This window comes from Labrus mixtus, chromosome 21 (genome assembly GCF_963584025.1).
Source record: "Labrus mixtus chromosome 21, fLabMix1.1, whole genome shotgun sequence".
Taxonomy (NCBI): domain Eukaryota; kingdom Metazoa; phylum Chordata; class Actinopteri; order Labriformes; family Labridae; genus Labrus; species Labrus mixtus.
In genome coordinates this window covers 19,909,624-19,936,777 of record NC_083632.1, presented here as the reverse complement: position 1 = coordinate 19,936,777, position 27,154 = coordinate 19,909,624, and the positions used below count along the sequence as shown (strand labels likewise).

Sequence of the window (27,154 nt, the reverse complement as noted above, 5' to 3'; positions counted from 1 at the left end):
CTCTTGAACTCCGAAACAGAAATGAACAACTCAAACAAACTCGCCTCAAAGTCGGTTACGAGTAAAAGAATTGAAAGAGAAGAACTATTTTCAAGATTTAAAGGACAAACATTCAAATCAATCTCAATATAGTAAATCATACATTCTGGATAATAACAAGCTCTGAATTGTAACCGTCTCTGCGTCAAAGGTAGAAAAGAATGTAAACGCCTCCATGATACTTTTAAGAGTTATTGAACTGTCTTTGAGAATAATGCATTTTGTGATTAACAAAATAAAACTCTCTTTAACAGATCAGGCAATCAATCAAGTCAGTATACAATAAAGTAATATTCAATTAATTTACCATAAATATTGACAAATGATATGGAACTCATGGATTAAGAGTAAAAGGTTTCTCCACGGCCTTTTAGACCCGCTTTATCTAACTGTGGTCTGGGATAAATGCTGGAAAAGACCACATTCTAAGAAATGAAAAAACCCAAATCTGAACCCTGTCAATCTGTTTGACCCTGCTGGCTCAGGATCTGATGTGATGTGTCACGTCTGTGGGATCTCCTACAGAGGCGTCCCATTGGTCAGAAGGATGTTTATCCTGCACTGATGGTTAATGAGTCAGCGTCTTGTGATCTCTAAACTGTCTCTGTGTGACAATGAAGCCGCAGGGAACGGAAGTGCCTGATGTTGCAGTAGTTTTTGTGGTTGTTAAGTCTGTAGGGCTCGTTCTATCCTTTACACACGCAAACACACAAACACACACTCATATAAAGACACACACACGATTTGGACTTTGTATGAATGCACGATCCTCGCCCGATGCTACAAAGACTCAAAATGTGAGGAGACTTTAAGGGGAGGACGTTTAAGGGTACAGGAGGGAGCAACGTATTTTTGAAGTCATTATTTTTCTACATTAACATGAATGTATATTTATTCTTTGAATGAACCTGTACATGCTGACGAATGACAGAATAGTTTTATACAGTTTGTGATAACCTCTGAGCTGATGCCATATGTAAATGTACGTAAGTAAAACAAGCACCTTGATATGACTCTGTGGCCTATGTGGTAGCTTGTGCTGATTCTGTCCTCCACTGAGTGAAGAACTTTGCACTTTATTGTGATGTAAACCTGCGCCTGTCTATGAAGTCTCATTGTGGATAGAATATTTCTATGATAATACTACAATAAATGTTTCTCATGGTTCATATTCTTTTTCAAACTGCAGTGGGATGTGTAACAAATTTGTTCAGATATCAGGACCTTAAGGAATGTCTGAAAAAAACTGTTTGTGGAACCTAATTTTTCCAAAGGCAGGTAGGTGAAATGTGTATGTAGGTGTTTTGGGACCAAACAGTTCTGAGGACTTTTTGAAGGTAGACTCTCCACTAAGGAGTTCCCTAAGAACTACAAATCATGGAGAAAAATACATTCTGTCTACAATTCTCCCCCGCATGGTAACTACTCTGAAGCAGGAGCTAAAAAGGTTCCTCTAAAGGGTTCTAGGAACTTAAATAGTTCATAGTTCCTGCGGTGCAGAATGAATAACAAAGGAGGAGGGTTTCAACAGTTCCTAGAACTATGAGGAAGTTCCTGCAGTCCAAAAAAGCCCATTAACACACTTTACCAAATAAATTTTTCCAAGGGCAGGTAAGTGTAATGTAAAGGTGTTTTGGGACCAAACAGTGCCGGGGACTTTTTGAAGTGGAACTATCCACTGGAGAGTTCCCTGAGAACTTTTTTTTTCTGTCTACATTCACACCGCCATGGTACCTACTCTGAAGCAGGAGCTAAAAAGGTTTCCAGGAACTGAAATAGTTAATAATTCCTGCAGTGCAGAATGAAAAATAAAGGAGAGTTTCTACAGTTCCTAGAACTATGAAGAGGTTCCTGCGGTAGACAAACATTTTAGAGTTATGACACTGTCTTAATAAAGTTGTGCTGGGTTTTAAATTAATAAAAAATAAACAAGTCATACTTACTCGATACTATCAGTGATTGTGTTGCTTTTAATGTAATAAGGCAATTCATTCATAAACATTTGATAACATTTGAGAGGGTCCTGTTTGTGACAGTAATTAAGATTGAATCTTCACCTCACTCATTATTTTCAGTAAACTGATTTGTGTTCAATGTAAACCTTTTTTTAATACTCACTGCTTTGAATTCTTATAACTTTTTGGGATGCGTACAGGTGTTATTTCAAAATAAAATGTCTCCTCTCCAAGGGACGTTTACCTTAAACCCTATTTCCATTTCTACACAGCAGTTTCCTGTTAGTAAATATTTACACTACTCAATATTCAAAATAAGTAGATATGGATTTTCTTAAAAGATTTTTTTATTGAGCTTTGGATCTTTAATTGGATAGGACAGCTGTAAACAGACAGAAGTGTGGTTAGGGAATGGGAGATGACCTGCATCAAATAGGGTTTCAGAGTTGATCCAGCATCAACCACGGCGACGAGGGTGAAAGCCTCTGTCCATGGGGCGTCTGTTCACCAACGGAGCGACACCAGATACGGGGAGTTCCTTTTTCATAATCATTACCTGTTAAAAAAAGAAAGACAAAACTACAGAGTATTTTTTCAATGGTACAAACATACTTTATTGTACAATTAATTTATTGGCAAAAAAACAATCAGACCACCAAAATAACTTAAAAAAAAAAAAAACTAATGAAAATGGAGCAACAGTTATTTTTGCTTTCTCTCAGCAAGCACCAAAATTGTTAACAAGAGGAACGAAAAAGTGGTCAAAGATTCCATTTGAATACTAAACAAATATTTAAATAGTCTTATTTCCAGTCTCTTTTAAGGAGAAGAAATGATTAAAACAAAACTATTTGTTCAGTTGCCATCGGTTTGTACAGTGATTCAGTATGTTTACAACTATATTCATGTACATGAAACATTTCTTAAAAAGGATGGTACAATATACTCCACGGCCTCCCCAGGGCAAACTGAATGACTGTCTGCAGTGTCTTTTTGCATCACCATAACATCTTTAATACAAAACAAAACATGTTTTTATCTAATAATTCCTGTAGCTTCAAGTTTTATTTCCAAAAAATAAAATTAAATAATATATCTATATATAAAAGACAGTTTTTCCTTGTTTTTCTTATAAAATAAGTCTCAAGATATATTGCCACCTGGTTCTGATGCATCCCCTCCCCACACCCATCAAGCCCAACCTTTTGAGAAAAATAGTGAGCATGTGAATATTGTGTCTTCAGTCCTCTCCATAAAAAGCTAAATGACCAGATTTAAACTCTTTCAGATCACACCTTCAATGAGCCCGTGCTTGGGCTCGGCTATCTACGGGATTCCCGTTTGAAGTTTTGAGATTGTTCAGGTGTGTGACTTGTTGCAGTAACCCCTCCCTCCCTAAAACCTTGTCAAAAATACACAGAAAAAGGCGCATTGGTGCTTGTGACCGACCACACCCCACACTGTACCTTTAAGAAAAAATCTCAATACTGTACAGTAGCTCAGGAGTACTTTTGTAGTTTTCTTTACAGATACATCAAATATCCAATTAAACAAGAGGGGGAAAGCAGCAGAAAATAAGTTCTCTGCTCATAAGGTTTAAAGTATGTACATGTTTTTTTTTTTTTACATCTTTCACTTTCATTACAAAAAACAGTATCCAAGTCCACCATTTCTTACTCTGTACAGTACTAACATTGAAATAAATCTTGTGGTTGAGAGGCAGTCATGAGGATGAGGAGCAAAAGAAACCGTTGGGGGGGGGGGGGGGGGGGGGGTGAGGATACAGGCAGGATTTTCTCAAACCTCTGCAGCCCAAACAAAACAACTTGACCAACCTCTTCCACATGTCACAGTTCATAAACAAGGCTGGAATATATTTACACGCAAAACCCTTTTACATCGGCCAGCTTTAAACAATGCATCTGACAGCTAGACCATCTGAAATCAACAGTTCATCCCTCCTTTCATTAGGGTGGGGGGTTGGGGTAAGGGAGGTGTGCACATTCATAGGAAAACTGAAGATAGAGGGCGGAGATGTGGCTAATGGGTGCAAAGGTTTGTTCTGCAGATCTGGCCATTGAAAAATATGACTAAACCCGCGGTCAATGACACCCACTCCCCAAAACACTGTCAAGGTTTTATTCTAACCAATAAACCCTGCCAAAACATACAAAAAAATGCAAAAGAAAGACACCTGGCAAAATTAAACTGCATTCATCACCCTCCCTCCCACGTATCAAATAATAGAAATTCTATATATGTGAATTGTTGCAGTCGCTGTACAATGCTGTAAAAACTGTCCAGAACAAGAAGATATGTTGCCGCTTGTTTAACGGTCCGTGGAGGGTCCGGGAAAAAAAAAAAAGAAGTAAATTCAGAAATAAAATGTACTTACTCTGCAAAATAGATACCGGTGACCGGGTGTTTGAGGAGGAAAACAAAACAATAAAAAAGGTACATCGTGTCAACTCACTTTAATTTTTAGCCACATTTAAAATCTTAAAAATATTCATAAAAAGGCAAAAATTCTCAGTCCCCAAAAATATTGTGTCATAGACTAAGGAAGAAATATATTCAACCTGAAACACTGCCTTTCCACCTTTTTGTACACAATTGGCAAAAATATATAGATATATATTAACAGCAATAACTTACCATTGTTTTAATTTATTCATTAATTGACTTCTAAGATTTATGTTGCATCTCCCATAGGAAGGAAGCTTCAGTTCTTATTTATACATCACAAAAATATTTAAATAAAAAATAAAAACTTCTAAAACCCCAAAGCCGTAGTCCCGCCTTGCTCTCAAACTTGTGGCAGTTTGTCGTTCGGGGCGACCGATCAGTGTCAACACAGAGAGACAGTACGGAGTCAAGGCTACATCAGGTCTAAACTGTTGTTGTTTAAGTTCGTTCCCAGCTCTTGGTTGGTGTTGTTGCTGTTATTATTCCCACCCAACATGTCCGAATGCCCCCCTTGCCCACTGTGCATTCCTGTCATTCCACTTAGCTGGGACATGATAGAGTTCTGTTCTGAGCTGAACTGAGCCGGGTCTACAGAACCACCCGGCTGCTGTGATAACGCCTGCTGCTGGGGGGGTTGGGGTGGAGCCATACTTGGGTGGTGTTGGCCTAAGTGGGCTGGATGGGGTGAGCCTGTCTGGGTCTGTGGGGAGATACGATGAGGGGAGGGCTGAGGCTGCGGTTGGGAGGAGGGCTGCATGCGTGGGGACGGGCTGGAGTGTGGAGGCTGCGACTGCGGTCTCGGCGAGGGCTGAGGGGACCGGACCTGACTGCTAAGCGACCCTGCTGGACCAAGGCCTCCTTGTCCTTGAAGGTGGGGGTGGGGAGATTGCGCCATCTGCTGTTGGGGACTCATGGGACTACTGTGGTGAGCAGGAGAGCCCCCACCTAGGTGTTGCTGCTGCAGGAGCCTCTGGTGGATGTTCTGGTGAAGCATGCTCTGGGTCGTCTGCTGCAGTGGGGGACCACCGCCCCCTCCGCCGACTCCACCTTGTTGTTGTGGCCCTTGCCCTGGTCCGCCTTGTCCTGGCTGGAGCGGAGGTCCTCCTGATCCCCCACCCGGTCCTCCATCTTGTCCTTGAAGCCCTCCCATTGAATTCTGTTGTTGCTGCTGCTGCTGCTGCTGCTGCTGCTGTTGTATCTGCATCTGATGCTGAAGCCGCTGCTGTAGCGCTGCAGCTACCTGGGACATTGAGTTTGAGTATCCTTGCTGCCCCATCTGGCCTGACCCACCCTGAGGTCCTCCTTGCTGCTGCTGCTGGGGACCCCCTACGCCTCCACCTCCAGCCTGAGGTTGGGCAGAGGGAGGAATCCCTGGTTGACCCTGGCCTGGCTGCATGAAGCTCGGCTGCTGGAGACCTTGAGGCTGCTGGAACTGCCCGTGGTTTCCCATCTGCTGCTGCTGTTGTTGTTGTTGTTGTTGCTGTTGTTGTTGCTGCTGCTGCAGGTGTCGTCTCATCAACAGCTCTCTGAACTGTGGCGTCATGTTGGCCATGTTGCCTTGCTGCCCTGCTTGCATTGCTCCCTGTTGTTGTTGTTGCTGCTGCTGTTGTTGTTGTTGTTGTTGTTGTAATGCAGCCATTTGCTGTTGCTGCAGGTTTCCAGGCATCATTGGGCGCTGTTGCTGTTGTTGTTGTTGTTGTTGTTGTTGTTGCTGCTGCTGCTGTTGTTGTAACTGCTGAAGCTGAGCCATAGTGGGCATGTTTCCTCCACCTGCTCCACCCTGAGCCATGTTCATTCCTGGCTGACCTGCCTGGTTCACATTAACCTGTTGTCCATCCATGTTAGCCCCAGGAAGACCTCCAGCAGGCACTGGGAACCTTACACCTCCAGGCCCCACTTGTGGAGGCCCTCCTGGTCCCCCAGGTCCCCCCTGACCTCCTTGATACCTGGCTGCTCTTTGCCTGATAAAAGCAGCCATCAGGGTCGGGTTGGAGCGCAGGATGTTGAGGACTTGCTGCTGTTGGAGGGGCGAACTTGGGGAGCGCAGAGTTCTCAGGAGGTCTTGTAGCGCTGCCTGTGGGAGGTTTCCTGATGCTGCTGCACTGGCGAGTGCGGCAGGTGTACCTGCTGCACCTCCTGCTACACCCATCACCTGCATCAGACCACGGTTCCCTTGTTGTTGTTGTTGTTGTTGTTGTTGTTGGGGATTCATTGGTTGCTGCTGCTGAGCAACAGCTGGTTGCTGCTGTGGTGCCATGTGACCCATCATTCCTTGCCTCTGTTGTGGGTTCATGGATGGTCCCCCAGGCCCCCACTGTTGGTTTCCTGGCTGAAGTTGTCCACCTGCTCCCTGCTGGACCTGCTGGAGCTGCTGCTGAACTTGAGGTGGCAACTGGGACTGAGCACCACCCTGCTGCATCCCTGCAAGCATTCCCTGCTGCTGTGGGTCTAACATAGTCCTGCCAACAACTGCCTGAGCCTGAGGGGGCATGCCTTGGGCCCCCATGTGGGGCATGCCCATCTGGTTCTGGGCGTTCTGGTGGTGAGGGTGTGGTGGTATCATGCCCCCTTGTCCAAGGCCACGGATCTGGGCCTGGGCCTGGGCCTGGGCCATCTGTCTCTGGTTCTCTGCAAGGCGCTGGATCTTAAGGGCGGTCTCCACGGCAGCCAGAGGGGGCCCTGGCTGCTGGCCTGGTACAGGCATGGACCCCTGTCCCTGGTTGGGTTGTTGCTGCTGCTGTGGTGGTGTAGCAGGACCCAGTCCGGGTTTGCCAAGGGACTGGTGGAGAGGAGATGCTCCAGGAGGTCTGGGGTTGTATGGAGGCAAACCACCAGGATGCTGCTGCTGGAGCTGCTGGACATTTTGAGGCTGCTGCTGGAGCTGAGGCACCATCTGTTGCTGGGGAGAGTTCATCATCCCCCCTCCTCCTGCCACTGATTGAAACTGATGTAGATGGTGTTGAGGGGGCATTGCACCTCCTTGCTGCTGAAGCTGCTGTTGCTGGCCTGGAGTTCCCATTCCCCCCATTCCAGCCATCCCGACTCCCTGCTGCTGAGGGAGTGCAGGCATGTTGCCTTGGGTGGGTGTCTGTGGGGTAGGGGGCTGCGTACCAACAGATGTAGGCGTACCGGGACCAGTTGCTCCATTGTTGGCTCCTGGAGAGGGGAGGCCATTGCCCCCAGGAGCTCCTCCAGGAGCTGCCTGACCAACTCTCTGCATGCTGGCCATCCTCCTCCTGAGCATCTGGGCCTGCTGGAGCCGGTGCTGCAGCTGCTGCTGACGGAGTTTGTGCTTGATGTTGAGGCAGAACGGGACTGGGCACTTGTTCTCCTGACAGTGCTTGGCGTGGTAGCAGCACAGAGCGATAAGCTGCTTGCAGATGGGGCAGCCACCGTTGGTTTTCCTCTTGCAGCTTTTCGTGTGTTGAACGACCCGTTTCATCTTCTGGCAGGACGGCAGAGAGCAGTTTGCGTTTCGACACTGGCAGGCGTGGACGAGGGACTGGATGCAGCGCTGGATGCTGAGGCGGCGAGAATCTCCTGGACTCTGAGTGGCAGCTGCAGCCTGGTTGCTGCTCTCATCATCCAAACCGAGGCCTAACTTATCCATCTTGTGTTCATGACCCTTAGTGTTATAACATGTGATGCAGAGGTCGTAGTCCTGTGGGAGACAGTCAAAAGGTTTATAAGTGATACACTGCAGCTTTAATTACAACATAAATCGAACAAACCTACATGTTTTATCTTCACCTAATGTGTTACAACAAATCAGACCCATCCAAACGACCCCTCCCTTACTCACCTCGCAGACAGTGCAGTGGAAACGAGTCTCCACATGGTGCTTGCACTCATTACAAGTGTAGACAAAGCGGTCCTGGCTTTGGTTATGCAACTCCACCAACATGCACATGGAGCTCCACTTGGCCCTCCTCAGCGAGCTGAACTCCAGGTGTTTGTCCCGGGCTATTGTCAAGAAAGCATCGCGGCCGTCCATGAGGTCACAGGCCATCAGGGGATCTGGGTCTGTGATGGGCGGCAAGGCGTTTGCCATGGGACCAGCGATTAGCCGGATCACAAAGAACACCTGTGAAAGGTTGAAGAGGAACAGATGAGGTACAGCTGAAATATAGTCTTCAGAAGGTTTTCACCTTTGAGGCAGAATGTCATATACAGTATATGGTGTTTAAGTGAGCTATCAACCGATCACCCAGTCAACAACAAGCAAGCTTTTAAATTGAGTGTATTCAAGTATGCACTATGTATCAAAATAAAGTCAAGAGAAGGATCTTTTTCTGCTCTTTTTGTAATGTGCCTAAAGATAACATGAATTGGCCTTATGCAAAGAAAACGTGATTGATAAAGATTGATTATTCCTTCATCTCATACCTCCTTGTGTTTCTCCATAGTGGCGTAGAGTTTCTGTGAAAGGTCATTGGAGACATTTGGCATACCCGGCTTCTTCTTATTTGCCCGACTCAGGCTGCTCTTGTTCTTACTCGTCTTCTTGTTGTTCTTTTTCTTTGCGTTTTTACTGTCACCTTTTGTGTCCTGCAGGAGAAAGAAATGGACAAATACCTGTGAGCATAGACCGTGGGAGACGCGACACTCTTCAGGACCATGATGACAGACTGTAGCATTCTTACATCAATACTCTCGTTTGAAGTGCTGTTCTCCTCTCTTTTCCTCTCCTCCTCCTCCTGCTCCAGCTCTTTGATGCTCTCCTCCAGCACGTTGGGCCAAAAGTCCCCCTCAAAGTAAGGCAACTCCTTGGCACTGGTCAAACGATCCTCTGTCGCCTGCTTGAAGACATCCTATGGGGATAAATGGAAAATAAAGTTAGTGTCTTCCTGTAAATTGTGCTGCTACACACAATTGAGAAAGTTCGCCAAGGGGTCAGTATGTCTGGAAGATAACAGACGTCAGATTTCTTTTAATCGGTCCTCAAACACATGACAGAATAAAGTCGAATGCCGCTGCTGTACCTTGTAATCGTGCACTATCCGCTCTGCCACAGCTTTGTCTAGCATCTTCTTGTACCACTCCTGAAGGCGTTTGGGCTTTGGGATCTTTTGATCTGCCGGGTGACAGTGGAAGATGTAGTCGTCCCCTTCACTAGGCGGGCAGGCCCAGATGTGGCCAGTGACATAGCTGAGGATGACAACCGAGATTGAACATACAAGAGCAAAATGTATTTACAGACTAAGGAAAATAAACGTAGTGACAGGAGAAGTTGGGGAATTTTTTTTGTAAGCAATCAGCTACTAATGACCAATATATATGTTTTCTTGACCAGCATTACTCACCCCAATTTCCTGACATACTCCAAGTAGCCGATGAGGACTTCATGGTAGACTGCTGTTCTTAGAGATCGAGGCCGGAAGAAGTGTACACTGTCCAGGTAGGAGATGTAAACTCGCCTGAGTGGATGGAAGAGGAAATATTTATGCATATTGCAAGAGCTGAAATTCAACATTACGTTCTTTCTAAATCACTGCAAAGTAAAGGAAAAAGTCTCAATTAAATACAGTGATATCCTTACCTCTGGTTGGGTTGAGGACAGTCAGATCCATACTCCTGAACGTGCATACCAAAGAAGCAGACTTCTGCTCCATCAATGTCCTCAAAAGCAAAAAGAGCTTTTGTTCTGTAGGGAAAAGACTCCGACATCTCTCCATTGTCCACAAATCTGCAGACAAAAGGACACAGGTTTGAGGTTGCGTTTTTTCCTTTTGTAACCAGATAAATGTTATTATTAGACACTTGGTATCTCCTACTCTGTAGAGGAATAGAAATGTCTACTATTGTTCTCGTACCTGGACTTCATGCCTGGTTTCACCTCCACCACCTTGTCAGAGACGTGGACAACCCGAATAGTGACCTCTCCGGACTCCGGGTGGCCCTGACGCTTCACAAAGTCATTCACTCTTTGCTCGAGGTAAATGCCCAACTTTGTATGGGGCAACCCTGTGTTTGGGAGAGCAAAGAAAATATAGATTTTTTAGTTTTTAGTTTACTGATGCAAAATTATTGAATCTAAAAACTCATGTCGAAACATCTCAGCTTCTGTCTTATGCCATACAAAGTCCTAAATAAAGGTCAAATGAAGGTTGAAGCATGCAAGTTAAAAATCCAAACATTGCCACTTACGTTTGGCAGAATACTTGTTCTCTTTCCTCGTCTTATTCGCCTTCTTTAAGCAGCCGTCACATACAAAACTGTCAAAGAAAGTTGAGAACATAACAAACCATATTTAGTGAATCACATTAAGAATTTCCACTGAGCCTGGAAAGGATAGGAATCAGAATTTGCTTCTTACCCCAATGGCCAGATTGTGTCATTGTGTAATACACAAATCTGGTGCATCCTGCGCCCACAGTCCATACATTCAACAAGCCTGGAAAGGGTAATAGAGTTTGATTATAATTGCACCACCATAGGACTTAAAACTTTGCTTTAGGATATAAAATTCAACTAAATAAGCTTCAAAGATACTTTCAGTTAAAGATTCAACATCTTTTAAAGAGTACGCTTACAGTTCAGGGTCCAGTGTGTCATTCTTCTTCTTCTCAAACTGATCCTTGTTAATCGACCTGAATGGATACAGCAATAAAATATGTCATTTTTACAACAGGCTAGATAGTTTATCCCTTCTTTTAAGGATTTTACATTTTCAAATATGACTTTAAGAGTTTAAGTCCAACAAAGAAACTATCACACATGCAGCTAAAAAAAAGTGCCAGAGCTAGTTATTTTCTGATGATTTAAGATCTTTAAAAATTAAATGATTCCTTTTAAGAAAGTTAGAGTTTACTCTTCTTGAACCGGCTATAACTTACGTCTGAGGCTGTGTTGGGTCGTCTCCCAGGGATACCGCCTCTCCCTGGATCTCGTTGAAGCACTTTTCGCAGAAGTGGTACCTGTCAGCAATAAGCCCAAATTTTGGTGAACTACACCATTCCCCACAGCACAGTCAATCACAGACAGCGCACGGGAGGGCAGTCACCAATCGGTGCAGGACATGGGCAAGGATAGGGTGCCACAAGCGGAGCAAGCAGGAAGGAGGAGCGCAGGACAGCGGGGAGTCGTCATCGAAACAGCCAGTCATGATTTTGAGGGGTGAGGGTGAGGGGGATGGGTTTGGGGGTGCATGGTTGGGCAAGGCAAAAGCAAGCCAATGTTGATTTCACAACCATTGGAAGGGGGAGGGAGACAGACAAGTCACACACAGACAAGGAACAAGACAAGACGAACATCCAAGACAACACACAGCAGAGAGCCGAGGCAAAGCAAAGATTAGCGATTTGGACATGAGAGGATGAGCAACAACAATCACCGTCACAGCTAGCAGAGAGGGAGCAGAATTAACAGGAGCTAAACACGAGGAGGGAACTAGAGCAGGAAGTGGCAGCACAGGACATAATGCAGACATTGAACACATATGAACAGGTAAGCACAGACGACTGCTCATTCATTCATTCAAGCAGCTCATTTTAAAGTCGGTCCTTTCCCATTCCTTTAAGGCTTTCAAGGGTGTGAACAAAAAAAACATGTAGAATCTAGAGATTTGTGGACATATCTATGAGGAAGTGAACACCATAGTGAGATCACTGCTGCCTCCTCTGTGAAGAGAGTGTCCACACACTGTGCATTTAAGTATCAACAAGACTTGTTAACACAAAGAACAAAGGTAAGTCAAACATGCTGAGCTGGGATGTTACCTATAGGTTAGTCTAATGACACTCCAAACAACTTCAAGAATGTGAGTAGGGAGAACCGACAGTTAAAATGCCATTGCGTTAAGCTACACATGGAGTTATGAGGAACATGAAGGGAAGTGTTTTGGGGAAGAAAATTAATCAGATGAACACTTTGATGAAAGGTTTCAGTGTCAACCTCTGCTTCTCTAACAAAGTCATCTGCTGTCTGTTGGATTCTTTACTAAGTAATCTAAAACTTTATAAAGACTCACTCATCCAAATAATAATCCTTCCACCCTTTTTCACATGGGAGTTTCTCTCCTGCCATACCTGTTCTGGTAGCTGAAGTAAGCAGCGTCTCGGGGAATAGTGCACAGCTGCTTCCCGTAGCAGCAGAGTGTCTGAGGAGAAAACTCCAGCTGATGGACAGAAACAAAAACACATTTCTTTAATAAAAGCTTTTAGTCACACACATGTTGCCTAATCGAGGGTAAACACACTCTTTGTATAAAAAATACTTCTCTTGGCTTCCATTGGTAGTCAAGATTACCCAACTGCTTATAATGAAACTAAAGTGAACTTTAACTGAGCGAAAACATCGGTTTCCCGCCTAGAAGAGTTGAGCTGAGCTGATGTCGGGTTGGCTAAGATTTGTAGAACAAGTCCAGCTAATGTCAAAGTAAATTTTAATTGTCACCTTTCTCAGAACCAATCTGACAACATTTGAAGAAGAGATTTGTATCTGGGTGCAACAGCCATTATCATAGAGCTGAAGATATCCAGAAAAGTGATCAAGGAGATCTGAAACTTCCTCTTCCTTCCACTGGTCATTGTTTGAAGTTGGACTTGCAACTTGAGACTGATTAACAGACAACAATCCAGTCATGGATTGTATCCATGTATTACAATTCTGTTTTCATATTCAGATGCATCTTTACAGAGGTTCATAAATGATGCCTTCTGACCAATACGCTCTGCCTCTTTTACTCTTCACATGGCTGGTTTTCCAGCATAAAACCAAAAAAGCACTCAAATATTTCCGGCCCCAAAAGCACGTCCCTCACATTGAGGTGCAAATGAATGAATATGAATATATATACTGAATATATTGTCAGAGGTAACCCTCCAGTCAGCCTTTATAATAAGAGTCAATCTGTTTTGTTATTTTGCCTGCAAAACCAAAAATAGCAGAGTCTAATGGGAGTTGAAATGTGATATGGCGGTGGCATGCCCCAGGCCAGATTTAGCCATCACCCTCTTCACGGCCTCCATTTTCAGATGTGTATGATTGAAGTTAATATCTGCATTTGAAGCATGCACTCAAAACACCATACAGATATATTATACATATACCCATGTCATATAAGATATTAAAACACAGGTCCATCTTTAGGTTCATACATTGATCCTTTAACACATGAGCAGTTTAACTTGAACCCTTTCTTCTTGATTGTTTAAACAATACACAACCATTTCCAATCTCATCCGTTAAGCCTTATGTCTCACCTTCCTCCCACAGCAGTAACCGAGGCTCTGCATGACGGGATCAATCTCCTGCTCAAAGACCTCGGCCAGCTTGGAGCAGTACTTGTAGACTCTGGATGTTTTGCGGTTGTACAGCCAGGCGTTGTTGAACATCAGCCAGATGTCGTCCACATACTGCCAGGGTTCCTGGTACTGACCTACACACCAAACAAGGCAGGGGAATTAAAAAAACAAGAACATCGGAGCATTTCCTATAATAGGGTTAACAGCCAATTGACCATAAATGTAGGTAAAACTTCAAAACAAATACATCAACATTTTAAATCGTTGGGAAAGAAACAGAGAAAAGTTTATTGATGGACAAATGTTTAATATATCAGCAGCAACTACTGACCTGTGTCCAGCTTCCTCTTGATAGTAGACAGGTCCATAGGAGTCTTCACAATGTCAAAGTAGTCCTGCAAGAACCCAATGAGCATTTATTCTTCAAACTTTGATTCTTTTAGTGAAATAATCATATTCAAAAGTAAAGCACGACATGTGGTGAGAAAACTAAACTACATAGAGCAGACTGTGGCAATTAAAACTTCACAACAGAGGAGAAGAATGTGAACAAAAACGTGCACTGACAGAGATGCAGCAGTGTAAACAAGGCAGAGGAAGAAATACATCTAAAGCTCTGCAGGGATACTCACAGGTATGCACAGCAGTTGTGGGTCTACAGGCATTCTGAAGGGCAGAGACTCTGGATCTTGTCTGTAGAGAGATTCTAGCGTGGGCATCAGGGCCTGACGAAGCTCCTCTGGTTTAAAAACTGGAAGGAAATAGAGATCAGATAGAAGAATGAGGATGAGTGATTAAACAATCACATGCCTGTATCCCTAAAGATTCTATGACAACATATGTAAATATATGAGAAAAAGTACACTAAAGATCTAAACTTCATTCATTTACTTTTCTTTTTCGATGGGGCCTGCTGCGTCGCGTCCGACGTCTCTTCTTCCTCTTTTGGCTCCTTCTTCACTTCCGGTTTCCTGTCTTCCATTTTCACGCTTGCTGTCGGCGTTGTTGACGATGTATCCATGGCAGCTCCTTTACCTACCTCTCCTGAGCACTCCTCCTTTTTCAGCTCTGTTTTTATAGGTTTTTCCTCGGTTTTGAGGTTGCTGAGCTTCCCTCCTTTTGAACAGCTGCCTGTATCGCTCTCCTCCTCCTCGTCCTGCTGCTTTATCTCCATCTTGGTGTCCACGCTTGCGGCTGACGTGTCCAGCTGTGGCTGGGAGGAAGTGTCCAGACTATTGACAGAAGCTGGAGTCATGGCCTGACCGTCCGCGGGGAAAGAACCCTTTTGTGACAGCTAGAGAGAGATATAGAAACAGTGTCAGCTGCAGGGAAATCTCACACAGTGATACATTAAAGTGAACAAATAAATCTTTCATCCCTTCAGCATAGTCTGCTTTTTAATTGAGCAGTTAAAGGGAAACGCATCGCTATCAACACCAACAATAGACATAGGTTAATCATAAGAGCCTCAAAGACCTGGGGTCCTCTACTGCGAAAGCTAAACCCGAAACCTATCTATTCTCCCAAGCATGTGAATACTTAGTCTTTGTGTGTGTGTTCAGGTGATCATGCTGCAGTGTGTACAAGGCAGAGGAAGAAATACATCTGAAGCTCTGCAGGTATACGTACAGGTTATGCTCCACGGGTATTGTATGTGCACTACTGTTGATGATTGCTTTGTGGTGTGTTATTTTACTGATTTGATTTCTGAATCTTAAGCATAACCGTGGAAACACATTTTGAATGATTGTATCACTATGTCTTTAAAGGTATTATATGCGATTTTTCACAATTAAATGTAATAGAAATCAAGTATATCCTCTGAAAATAACTCTGTGAGTCATGACTGTCTATAATGGGTGTAACACCCGAGTCCCACTGTCTGTGATGCTTTCAGAGTTTTCTGAGTCCCATCTTCACTTTGTTTACATCGCCTGGACGGACGGCCGGCCGACTCCTCCCCTCGTGTATAAAAGTTGTTTAATTGAGGGACTAGAGAAAAGAAGAATAACATACTGTACTCACTGCTTAACTGTGTTTCTAGATCACGCTCATTTCAGGTAAATTTACATGCAGTGTGAAGATACGAGCATAATAAAGATCGCTAGCATTAGCATGCTAACACAACAATGCAGCGCAAGTTGTTTTGTTTTTCATGCTGGTGCTCAAGGGCGACATCTGCTGGATCAAAAAACAATCACATATAAAGCCTTTAAGCTCAATGTAAAGCACATCGAGTTTGCCTGCTCTGAAATGTGCTTTATAAATAAAATACTATTGCTATGAGACAACAGTCAAACTTCTGGTCTCACGATGAAGAGTATTAGTGAACTTATAAGGACACACGTTTCTGATACAGTATTAATAAAAACAATAATGTTTGAATGAATAAGTATTAACACTGACCGGAGTGCGTGGCAGCTGAGCACCATGCGGCGTGGAGCTGGAGCTCATTCCAGGGTGAGACGGAGTGGTGGAACCAGCTGGGCCGATGTGCTGCTGCTGGAGGGACTTGTTAGAGCCGGGACCTTGGCCAAGCTGGTTCTGTTGGGGGACCGAGGGTGGAGCCAGCTGTGGTGCGTTAGGGGTGTGTGGCTGCGGGGTCTGGGACCCAGCTAGTCTGGGGGGTGTTTGGTGGGGAGTGGGAGATCGGCTGTGAGCAGGAGAAGGAGAGCTGCCACGCATGGCGGCCAAATGGGGGATGGAGTTCGGTTGCTGGTTTGAGTTAGATGGAGTCATTGACGACGCAGCAACCGATGAGTTGGGACCTCCACTACCCACACTCTGAGGACCCATGGGCCCAACGTTTGACACGCTGCCAGGACCACTGGCTGAACCTGGCTGTGCTAAAGGACTAGCAACTGGAAGAGAGGGTGGAGTGCCCATCTGTGTCTTTAGAAGAGGAGAAATGGAGTAAAGAGATTAACATTAAGGAAGTATAACACGTGTTATTTCTTCATAATTTGCACTTTAGAAAACGTGTACCACTTTCTCACAATATAGCAGAGAGAAGGAAGAAATAGTTTTTATTGGTGTTCATGTCCTCAGTAATTTAAATTTTGGGTAATTATTACTGTAGGACGTCTTCTATATCCCAGGAACACTTTCACACCAAGAATCAAATTGTGCCAGACACATATCTTTCACAAATCTTTGCTCAAGAAATCGCTGTTCAGGGCCTGACAATAACTCTGACCAATAAAAACATCCATTACTGTAAAAAAGAACCCAAATATATCCTGTTGAACTAAATTCTTGCATTTTACACAGGTATCTACAATAACACACCCCCCCCCCCCCACCCCCCAATTCCCTTTTCATAAAAAAAATCAGCAGCAGAAAGCACATTTACTATTCAGATATCTTAAGGAGGGAAAAGAGCTTGAAGCCACCTTACCTGTGCCATGCTTGCCTGTGATTGAGGTTGGGACATCCCAGACTGAGATGCTCCAACTCCAGGTCCTGAGCCAGGAAACTGTCCCTGGGACAGATACTGGTTCTGAAGCTGGTTCACATTTGGCTGCCCAATCCTCGGCCCGCCAATTCCCATCTAGAGATTAAGAGCGGAACAGAGGTCTTAAAAAAATGCCTCACTCAAGGACAGTTTTAAAAAATAATCTCTAACAATTCATTTTCCCTTTTCAAACTTTGTACTTTATTTTACAAATCTGTCCTAAACACTAGTAGAAACATTATACTCTAGTTGTCAATGTAAAAAAAACCTGAATAATAAAAAAGACTACTTATTGTGTTTCTGGATTCATTAAAATCAACACTTGGTGTGTTCAGCACTGACCTGGTTGCCAGATGCTCCAATGGAGAGGGGAGGCGTGGACCTCTGGCCCATAGACTGCATCCCCATCTGATTGAACTGATTCATACCTGATCAAACACAGAGGGCAGTATGATACAACATGAAGCATTTCACAAGGGAACACACACTACTTATTGCATTTTATTCTCAAACTAGTTATCATACATGTGCACTAGTGAGATTTTGATACAAACCTTTACTTCTATATTCTTGTCAGAACAGGTTTCGGGCTCTTTCACTTAAAATAACATAACGACTGAACATCAAACACTGGATCTAATTTTTGGTCCCCTAATAAATGGAGGCGCACATATTTTACATCCTAGATCTGAGCAGTTCTTTACCTGGGCCTTGCATTCTGTTGACCATCTGATTTGGTCCTGGTGGTCGCACCATTGATGGGTCGGGAAGGGGACCGTCTGTAAATTATAAAAGAGAACTGAGATTAATAAAAATCAAGCTATCATACGTGCACAGGAGACAAGGAGAGGTGATGGTTCCCTAACCGAGCATTTGAGGAGAGATTTGTAAACATCTGGAAATTTTGATCCTTTCTTTGTTTGGTCTGAGGAGATTATTGGCATGGGGACTTGTGGCAATTAAGCACTGAACAGGGACAACTTGAAGTGCATTTTTAGCCTCTTTAAACTAATCTGTTGTTCCCTTAACAATACATGAACAAGCTGATCCAACGAAAAAACTCTCAAGGCATCCAACAAGTATGAAGGGACTGAGACAAGCCATGTTATTTGGAGGACCTAGCATGACAAATTAACTGTAAAAACACATGGCCAGGGGAGATTCAGATTCAAGATTCAGCTTACAAAAAAAGCTGTATCAAATTTAGGAGCATATCAAGATAATAGAGTGTGATACAAAATACCCTGAGGTGACAAATCAGGGGTCACAGATCGCAATGCATGAAGTTAGAGTTACAAAAGACAGCTAAAATGTCACATTCAGACAATTTAAATTAGCGTTCACATGAATGCCTGGAGAAAAATGGAACATAAGCTCATCTTAAGCCTTTCACATATGCACTCATAAAAATCTCGAGAGAATTTCAGGAGGACGGCCCCTGAAATACTCCTGATATGGTTGTTCACACATTCACCTCACAGCAGGAGACTAACAGGGTGGGGGGGGGTGGATCTCTTAAGTCAAGACAAAACGTAAAAAGAACAGTCCACTAAAAGATGCTAGATAGATAGAGAATATTTGCCCTTGTAGCAGTGCTATGTGTAGTTTGACACATTCACAATATCAACAGAAAACCTGTGGTGTGAATACAGTCACCACTCACTCGCATTGAATTCTCCTGATCATATCCTGCTGTGTTTTCAAATCCACTCGCTGTGGAATAAATACTAGGTGGCTGGCAGTAGAAACTCTGGATAAAGTCTGAGTGAAAAATTTGGCTGTTTACGTTCACACATGCATTCAACCCAAAAAAAACTTCAGAGGTCTTTCAAGAGCTTTGTGCAGGTGTGAAAGCACTATAGAGCCGTTTTCACACGTTTGCACTCCCGAAAATATCTAGATAATTTCAGGAGGATTGCTCCGGAGATTCTCCCGACCTGGCTTTTCACATGTATATCTCTGTCAGACAGGAGGGGGGCGGTGGGTCTCCTGAGGTAAGACCTGACGTAAAAAAAAACAACGCAGAAGTAGTGGACCAAGCAACAGAGTCCGCTATAATTACAATATTTGCCTTTATATCAATGCTAGGTGTAGTCCAATGGAATGACAACATCAACAAAAAAAAGCGGAGAACAAAATACTGACGATCAGAAAACATAATGCAGCTGTTTAATTATGTGCAGCAGTCACAGTATATAAATGTCACTCCCCCCTCCTATTGGCTGGGGGGGAATTCTCCGGAGAATATCCTGTGGCATTCTCACATGAGCCCACTCGGACTTGCTCAGGGAAAAAAATACTAGGGGTCTGGCAGGAGAAACTCCGGGTGAAGTCAGAGCGTTTACATATAAAGCCCCTCCGGGAAATATCCTGAGTTTTTCAGGAGATTTCTGCATGTACTGCATGTCCACTTACTCGGAGAAATTCCTGCGGGGGGCTGACCCATGCCTGGAGGCCCGATGCCCAGACCCTGCTTCTGGAGGCGGGTCCTCCTCTTCTCCTCCAGCTCCTTCTGGATCTTATAGATCTTCTCTGCTAGCAGGTGATAATACTCAGCCTGTCGAGAACAAGGAAAGCATTTAAAGAGGGTTAAAAAGGCTAGAAGATAAAAAGATCTTACAAAGTTTAATTTAAAATAATTAGCAACAGCAGAACACACTGGAAGCGGTTACTTAGCTGCAGAACTTGTAAATAGACAAAATCTTGTGCTCTAGGTTTTCTCTCGAGTAACACAATGGCACATTTATTGTGTGATTTTAACAAACTACAGCTGGTTAGTGCTTTTATCTGAGTAAGCTAAAGTAGACAGAAACTTACTCTGCTGTTGGCTGATTCGTACATGTCCCCCTCAACTTTTCTGGCATAGGCCACCAGGTTCTCCATTCGACGATCCTTGAGGGCAGCAGGATCTGGAGTCGGAAAGATGGCCTGAACACTAGAGGTGGGAAAACAAATGGGAAAGGAAAGAGGGGAAACAATTGCACCGTTAACTCTCATTTTTTTTTTCCCCATTTGTGTTGATATGGCTAAACCACACTCATAGTCCCCTTGAAAGAGCTTTTATGACCAGTGTGTGAGTGTCTGTATTGTTTGTGCAAAGTCTTAGCTCTGCAGTTTTTCCATGTTAAGTTAACATTATTATCCATTAGCAACAAACATGTTCTAAGCTCTGACTGTAGTAGTAATCAGAGTGCTAGTGTGTTTGCATACTTCCAGCATTAATGTCAACAAATAAAGTAACCTAGTCTTCACCTGTAAACACAGAAAGTTACATTTAAGAAGTGCAAAGGGGGGATATGATCAGACAGCTTGAATGAAATCGAAGAAGCTGGAGACAGGCTGGAGTGGAGGTTTGTTTTTGTTAGAGCATTTTGTGAAAAATGGGAACATTAAGGTAGTGCGGGGTCCCTCTTTAATACTCACAGTTTGTGTACCAAGTGGTTCCTTAAGTCCTGCGTGATGTCCTCATGCCAGCTTTTCCTCATACCTGAAGAAGAGGGAGGGCCTGCTGTCGGCATGGAGCCGACTCCACTGGCATCATTCATTAGACTGGAAGAGATAAGAGGCATGGTATGAATGATTAACTTTTTAAAAATACATGGACATGTCAAGTTGGTATGATGTAGAACTGTGATGACGTGATTAAGCGGCTAGTTATGGTAGCTGATTTTAATGAAGGTTGTGTTTCCCTTCCTGCTCACCCTTGGCTGGTCACATTGAGGTGCATCATGGTATCCTGCAGCAGGTTAGCTTGGCTCTGAGTTGGAGCTCCCACCCCTCCATTGACTCCCATAGGATTCGCACCTAAACATGGAAAGGACAGGATATTGATAGTCTGCATGTGTGTTTCCCTTTTAAATGTAATGATTGTTACACTGTAATGGATGTTTCTGTTCAGACTGTATTCTTTTACCTTGAGCCATGTGAAAGGTTATTAAGGTACAAGTTCACTGAAATACATCTAACTCTTTTTATCACTCCCAGTATAGAAAAATACATACTTCATATGCCACAACATGTAGAATAAATATTGGAGGTGTTCTTAAAATCATTGTTATGAAAAATGCTAAGCACTAAATCACAGAGGATGGCATATTTTTCCTCTGAAATACCCTAGAGATTGAGGTTGATTGAACATGCATTCTCACTCACCTATTGGGTTCAGAGTCCTCATGCCTGCCTGGCCCTGCATGCCTGGGTTGGCCATGTTGGGCTGAGCAGACTGAGCCTGAATCTGGTTACCCTGGTAAGTGAGGCCCAGGGCTGCGTAGGCTCTCTCTATGGAGCTGGGGTCAATCTGGCTTGGCTGGTTGAGGTTGGGAGCACTTGGTTGGCCACCAGGTACTGCTCCAAGAGAGCTGCCCAGACCTGCAGCAGCCGCACCAAGTAGAGCTGTCATGAAAAAAGAAGAGATGTTGTTAAATAATGCAACTGATCTGCTCTAATGGAAAAAAAGAACTAGAAAAACTAAGCTCACGAAAAGCATGTGAAAAAATATTTACATGAAATCATAAAAAAATTGTTCAAATTGACATTAAGTAAGTTATGGATGAATTTCCCCCCCACAACTACTGTTAAGGTTTTAATGCAGCAATATCATTAAAAAAAATGAATTGACGATCTGACAATAACACAATATGATAATGTTACTTAGAAGAACAGTGTAGTAAGAACAAAAATAATGTGTTTGGTCAGATACAGACACTCACACTGCGGGTTCCTCTTGTCGCCAGCATTCTTCAGCGGCAGGCACACAGGACAGTCGTGCCGCGTGCAGTTCTTCCAATGGGAGATGATCTGCCTCGATGATGCACAGTGAGCCACTGAGAAGAAAAGGGGCAGAAAGACAGGAGAAGTAAGGAAACATATAAAGGATATTAAGGGAGGAGAACGAGGCAGGAAAACAAGACTCAAACAAAGTTGAGTTAAAGGTGCCTTTTTGTTGCAATTAAAAAACATTCCTGAATCCAAAGGACACAGAAAAGGATTGTGAAGTTAACTGAATGATGTTGTTGATGTGTATATTACGATATAATATAGGTAAACTTCTGTATTAAAAATAGTCGTCTGTGCATCTATTTCCCTATACTGCGTATGCCTCCTGCAATGTTTGCTTAAGAGCTTTACTGTGGCATTGTGGGCTATATATTCAGCATTAGAAAGTACACATCTTGTGTGTAACAAGCCTGCTTGTTAGATATATTATAGTTGCCTCTCAATCCAGAAGCATGCAGCATCCCTTTTACTCACCCTGGCAGGACTTGCCAGCCTGGCAGTGAGTCATGTGGTTGAGGACGTTCTTCATGGTACGACAGTGGGGCAGGTTGCACTGGCGGACTTCACCGTTGGCCTGCTCCCGCCGCTGGCACTTGTGTGCATGGAGCAGGAGCACCAGTTGCTGCTGGATGAGCTTGCGCTTCTCAGGGTCAGCTGTAGGTGGTGCTCCTGCTGCAGCAGTGGCTGCCGAAACCTGGGCACCTGGACCGACCAGACCTGCCTGAGCGTTAGGCACCATCCCTGGGGCCCCTCCTAAAGGTGCACCTGAAGGGCCACCCACGCCCGTTTGTGTTTGTTGGGAGCCCTGGAAAGGTAAGTGGGAGTTAATAAGTAGCAGGGACATGGAAGAGGCAAGATTTAAGTTGTCGCGAAATTGAGAGAGATAAGGTAGATGGAAGCAGGAAAGAGGAAGGACAGGAAGAGAAGGTGGTGCTTAATTTACAAAAACAGGAGTGTGAGATATTAAAAGAACAGGGAAGTTATTTAGTGGGATACGAGGGAGGTGGGTTTAGGGCAAAAACAATTCAATCATTTTCAGTTTTAGACTTAATTGCTTCCCTACCATGGCAGCCATTCCTTGCATGGGCTGGTTCTTCTTGTCCACATTGAACTGGGCAAGACTGTTTGCCATGGGACCTTTGTTTTGGAGCTGAGGGCCCAGCCCTGCCCCTCCCAGGCCTTGATTACCCTGCCCAGCATACGGACCTCCAAAAGGGCCCCCTGGATTTCCCAACATCCCCATCTTGGAAGAGAAAAAAACAATGGCGAACAATAAAAAGATATGAAGAGCTTGACATGATGATGAAGGATACACCAAGCGAAGTCATTTTACAACTTAGTATGCAAGTGCACCATATATACTTTTTTTACTGTTTTCAGTGATCATATTTGAGACGTAAATGTCACAGCAATTTTAGCTTTCTGTGTCTCTGCAATATCCCAAAACTTAGCTCATAAATGAGAATGACCTGTTGATATTTCTACACATCATAAATTCCATCAAAGCCAAATTTAAAAGGTTTTAATTTCCCAAAAATTATTAAGTCGTCTGTTATACCACTTGCACTTTCTAATGCTCAACAGCAACTACTGAAGGAAGAGATTTCTCTTTTTTTTTTACAGTATTTAAAATATGTTATAAACTATTAGAAAATATAAAACAATATTTTGGAAACCAAAAATCTTACATCAACTACAGAAACACTGCCCAGCATATTGAAACCACAGTTTTGAATAATTCCCATTTTCTCAGATTAAACAGGTTATTTGAACATTTCTTTTAAATCACAGATCTGGTACTCATCAGTACCCTGCATATATCCCCTTCTGTTTATCATTTCAATTGCCTTCAAAACCTTAAAACATTTTTTCACTCTTTTCGTACGCAACCCAGAAACCATCTCACTGCTTGTGATCTCTATGGCAGGATCAAACATCAGTGTCTCCGCGCCACATTCATTCATTCAGCGACAACAGCAGCTTGCCGCAGCAACATTTTTACTGTCACTCCTGAGGGACTGTCAATCACATAAGCAGAGCATTTTTCTGCCACTTCAACTCAAAGCATAAGAGCTATAAAATACGTTTTTCATTTAGACATAAGATCTTGACTCAGAATGAAACGTGCTCATGTGTTCGGTCATAAACAACAATACTTCAAGACAGATAGATACTTATTTTACCAATATGCAATTTACAAATCCAATCAAGTTGAAATAAAAATAAATGTTATATCTATAACTGAAGGGGTCCTTACCTTGTTCATTGCTCCAGGTTGCTGGCCTCTCATCCCAGCCTGACCTCCAGCCCCCGGTTGCTGTAGGGTCTCAGCCAGCAGATTACTGTTGCCACCCATCCCTTGATTCCCAAAGCCCATCCTAGGGGAGCCATTCATCACCTGACTTCCCATCATGCCTGGCTGCTGCTGTCCGTTATTGCCTTTCTGCTGTGCTCCCATCATGGCCCTGTTCATGCCACCCATCATAGTGGCATTCTGCTGCATCATGTTGGCCTGCTGCTGAGGGGAGAGGTGCTGCTGCTGCCCCTGGCCCATCATCTGTGGAGGCCCCTGGCCAGGGGAAGCTTTCATGTTTGCCAAGTGTTGCCCCATGGCAGTGGGGCCTCCTTGGCTGCCCATGGCTCCTTGGTGCCCTTGTTGGGTAGACGATGGTGCTCCTGAACGTAAAAGCTCAGACAGCTGTTTGTGCTTGGCCACCGCATCCTGACCTCCACCAGGACCCCCTCCAGGGCCAAGACCAAGACCCATTCCTCCTGCCCCTCCACCTGGACCAAGCCCTGCAGGTCCTCCTCCCAGTGTGGTGTGCAACTGGCTGAGGTCCCCACCATTCAGAACCAGACCTGGTTCATTGGAACTGATGAGCTCGTCTGGGAGATCATGCTCCAGGTCGAACAGAGAGCCGAAATCTAAAATTGGGAAGAAAAAAAAGTGGGGAGGACAATAAGTTGGGAGACAAATCAGAATAAGCGTGAATAGGACAAAAAGAGCCACGGCCATGTTAAGATAGTATAATCCTTCATTTTTCAAAATTGTTGTGTGAAAACGACATTGCATGCTGACATTTAAATCTGATAAAAGATGTTTAGACGTGTATGAAAAATTGTCTCTGCAGACATGCTATCCGGCACAACTAAACCGATCCAAATGAAATTTAGTGTGATTGTGAAGCTGGCATTCAAAAATATGTATGCAAACACACACACCCACAAGCCCTCACAGAGAATCCCTGACCAGTAAAGTGATTCAACATGTTACTAAGGCAGGTTTGTACAGACAAGGTGACGAATGGACCATTTCAGAGAAGTAACACCACAAAATGGAGCCAAGTCGAAGGATATGCACACTAACTGCGTTCAACTGCATCTGCAAGGATCAACGGCACGCAGCTAAGGTAATTAAAAACATCTTGTATCTTAAAGATGGCTTCAAGATCAAACAATACACAACCCAACAGACCTTAAGGCAAAATGTTTGTATACAATGATAACTTACGATATACATGACATTCACTTTTGAAGAAGACACCACTGTCAGATTGAGAATCATTTAAAAAAAGGTTTTGCATTCAGATAAACTGTGATATGTTAAGTAATTGCTCAACATGAAAATAATATATTAAAAAAGCCCAAACCTTAAATTAACTTAATCTAAAAATCAACAACTTGTAGTCATTAGAAAGAGCTTTTTGAAGTGAAAGCAGAGACACATGTAACCTTGTGCATGAACTAATTCCTTTATATATTATTCTCAAATAAACCATAAACAGTCTGTATGTAAGTTGTGAGACACTACATGTGGGTGCAATAAATGTCACCCCTTTGATTCCCATAATTTCCTTGACAGCAGTGCACTAAACCTGCTCATGAAAGGTAACATGTAGGACTTCAGGGACAACCATATCTGAGTGGACACCCTGCGATGCAGCTGTTTAAGGGCAATAATTGTGTGAATGATTAAGCGATTAAATCCGAGTTTCTACTTCGTGCATGGATCATTATCTGCCTTGCTGGTTAATATCGCAGTGGCTGATCATGGCGCTGTCCATGCTCCTCAGTTTTTACTCGAAGGCCACTATTCCAGCTGCTGTCACACGACATCCATAAAAACACACCAACAATGGCAATTTAGGCTCAACAATCAGTCGGACCTGTGGGCCTAAATTTAGCTCCGCAACAAGGCTAAACACACCAGATTGACAACCTGTGTTTTTCTTAACATTACAGTACAGAGCTAATGTTAATGTGAGTTATGATGGGGCAACACAACAGATTGTTTTAGTAGCCCTCAAATCTCAAGATAACAGAAACGAGTTAGCTGCAGCAGACAGCCACTTTAACACGGCTGTAACACAACAAAAACTTTATTACAAGTTGTCTTGGCGTTTATAAGCCCCGGTTAAAGTAGCCCATTAAAGACACGGGACCGTCAGTTGAGGACCCCGCATTCAGTTAGCTAACATAGCATTAGCCGATTGAGCTAACAGAGCTACCTCCGGCTAAAATGGCTGTTAGCATGCAAGCTAGCTGTGGGAGCTCCTCTTCACGTCCGACACACACACTCATTAGCAAGCTAACGTTAGCAAGCTACGACAAAAACAGAGGAGTAATCACGCGTTTTCCTCGCCTTCCAAGTGGACACAAGCGGTTGAAAATTAATAAACCGATTGATTATCACTGTAACAAACTGTATCAGTAATAAATACTTACCATTTCCATCGCTGGCGGAGGCGGAAAGTGCCGGAGAGGAGAGTTTAGGCCTCTTGGCTGCAGGCGGGCCAGAGTCCAGAACGTTCTCGGCCATATTTTTTCGAAATAAAAATATATAAAGTATCCACAACTGCAGACGTTTTCACGCCCTTAGAAGCTCATTCCTTTTCGTTTCCAATATTGCGACTTTTCCCCCTCCTTTTGGGGGACTAAGAGGGGGAAAGTCCCGTGTACAAATTACTCCTCTTTCCCTGGGTTCGCCTCTCGATTTCAGCCTCGGCGTATATCAACCCCCCTCCCTCCCTCGTCGGATTTTTTGTTCTTTATAAATTTCTGCCAGCGGAGGAGGAGGGGGTCGGTGAAAGTAAAGAGGGAGACACACGCAGCGGCTTCCCTCTAAACTTACACAGCGTCTTCGGATGTAAATAAACTGTCCCCGGGTCTCTCTTCCATGCTTACATCCGTCATTTCGACCTCCTTTCCAGCGGAGTCTG

The 27,154-nt window shown here is 43.8% G+C and overlaps 1 protein-coding gene across 4 annotated transcripts; it reads right to left on the bottom strand.

Moving 5' to 3' along the window:
* Window positions 1–2,581: 2,581 nt before the first annotated feature.
* Window positions 2,582–27,154, bottom strand: ep300a (E1A binding protein p300 a). Of its 4 annotated transcripts, none has more exons than XM_061028814.1 (31): window positions 26,661–27,154; window positions 24,193–24,860; window positions 22,999–23,178; window positions 22,410–22,740; window positions 21,863–21,982; window positions 21,312–21,551; window positions 20,861–20,963; window positions 20,583–20,708; window positions 19,977–20,094; window positions 19,575–19,716; window positions 17,864–17,938; window positions 17,502–17,587; window positions 17,103–17,255; window positions 16,112–16,597; window positions 14,597–14,999; window positions 14,338–14,456; window positions 14,037–14,100; window positions 13,664–13,839; window positions 12,488–12,576; window positions 11,297–11,407; window positions 10,994–11,050; window positions 10,777–10,854; window positions 10,608–10,675; window positions 10,274–10,424; window positions 10,000–10,146; window positions 9,764–9,877; window positions 9,443–9,608; window positions 9,104–9,271; window positions 8,847–9,008; window positions 8,263–8,544; window positions 2,582–8,121 (listed from the first exon to the last, which is right to left on the bottom strand). In XM_061028814.1, the coding sequence occupies exons 1-31, from the start codon at window positions 26,752–26,754 to the stop codon at window positions 4,873–4,875; spliced, it is 8,526 nt and encodes a 2,841-aa protein (XP_060884797.1). In that variant the 5' UTR covers window positions 26,755–27,154; the 3' UTR covers window positions 2,582–4,872. The 4 variants fall into 4 exon arrangements, with proteins under 4 accessions (XP_060884797.1, XP_060884800.1, XP_060884799.1 ...); XM_061028817.1 differs by having other exon boundaries at window positions 11,297–11,377; XM_061028816.1 differs by having other exon boundaries at window positions 21,869–21,982.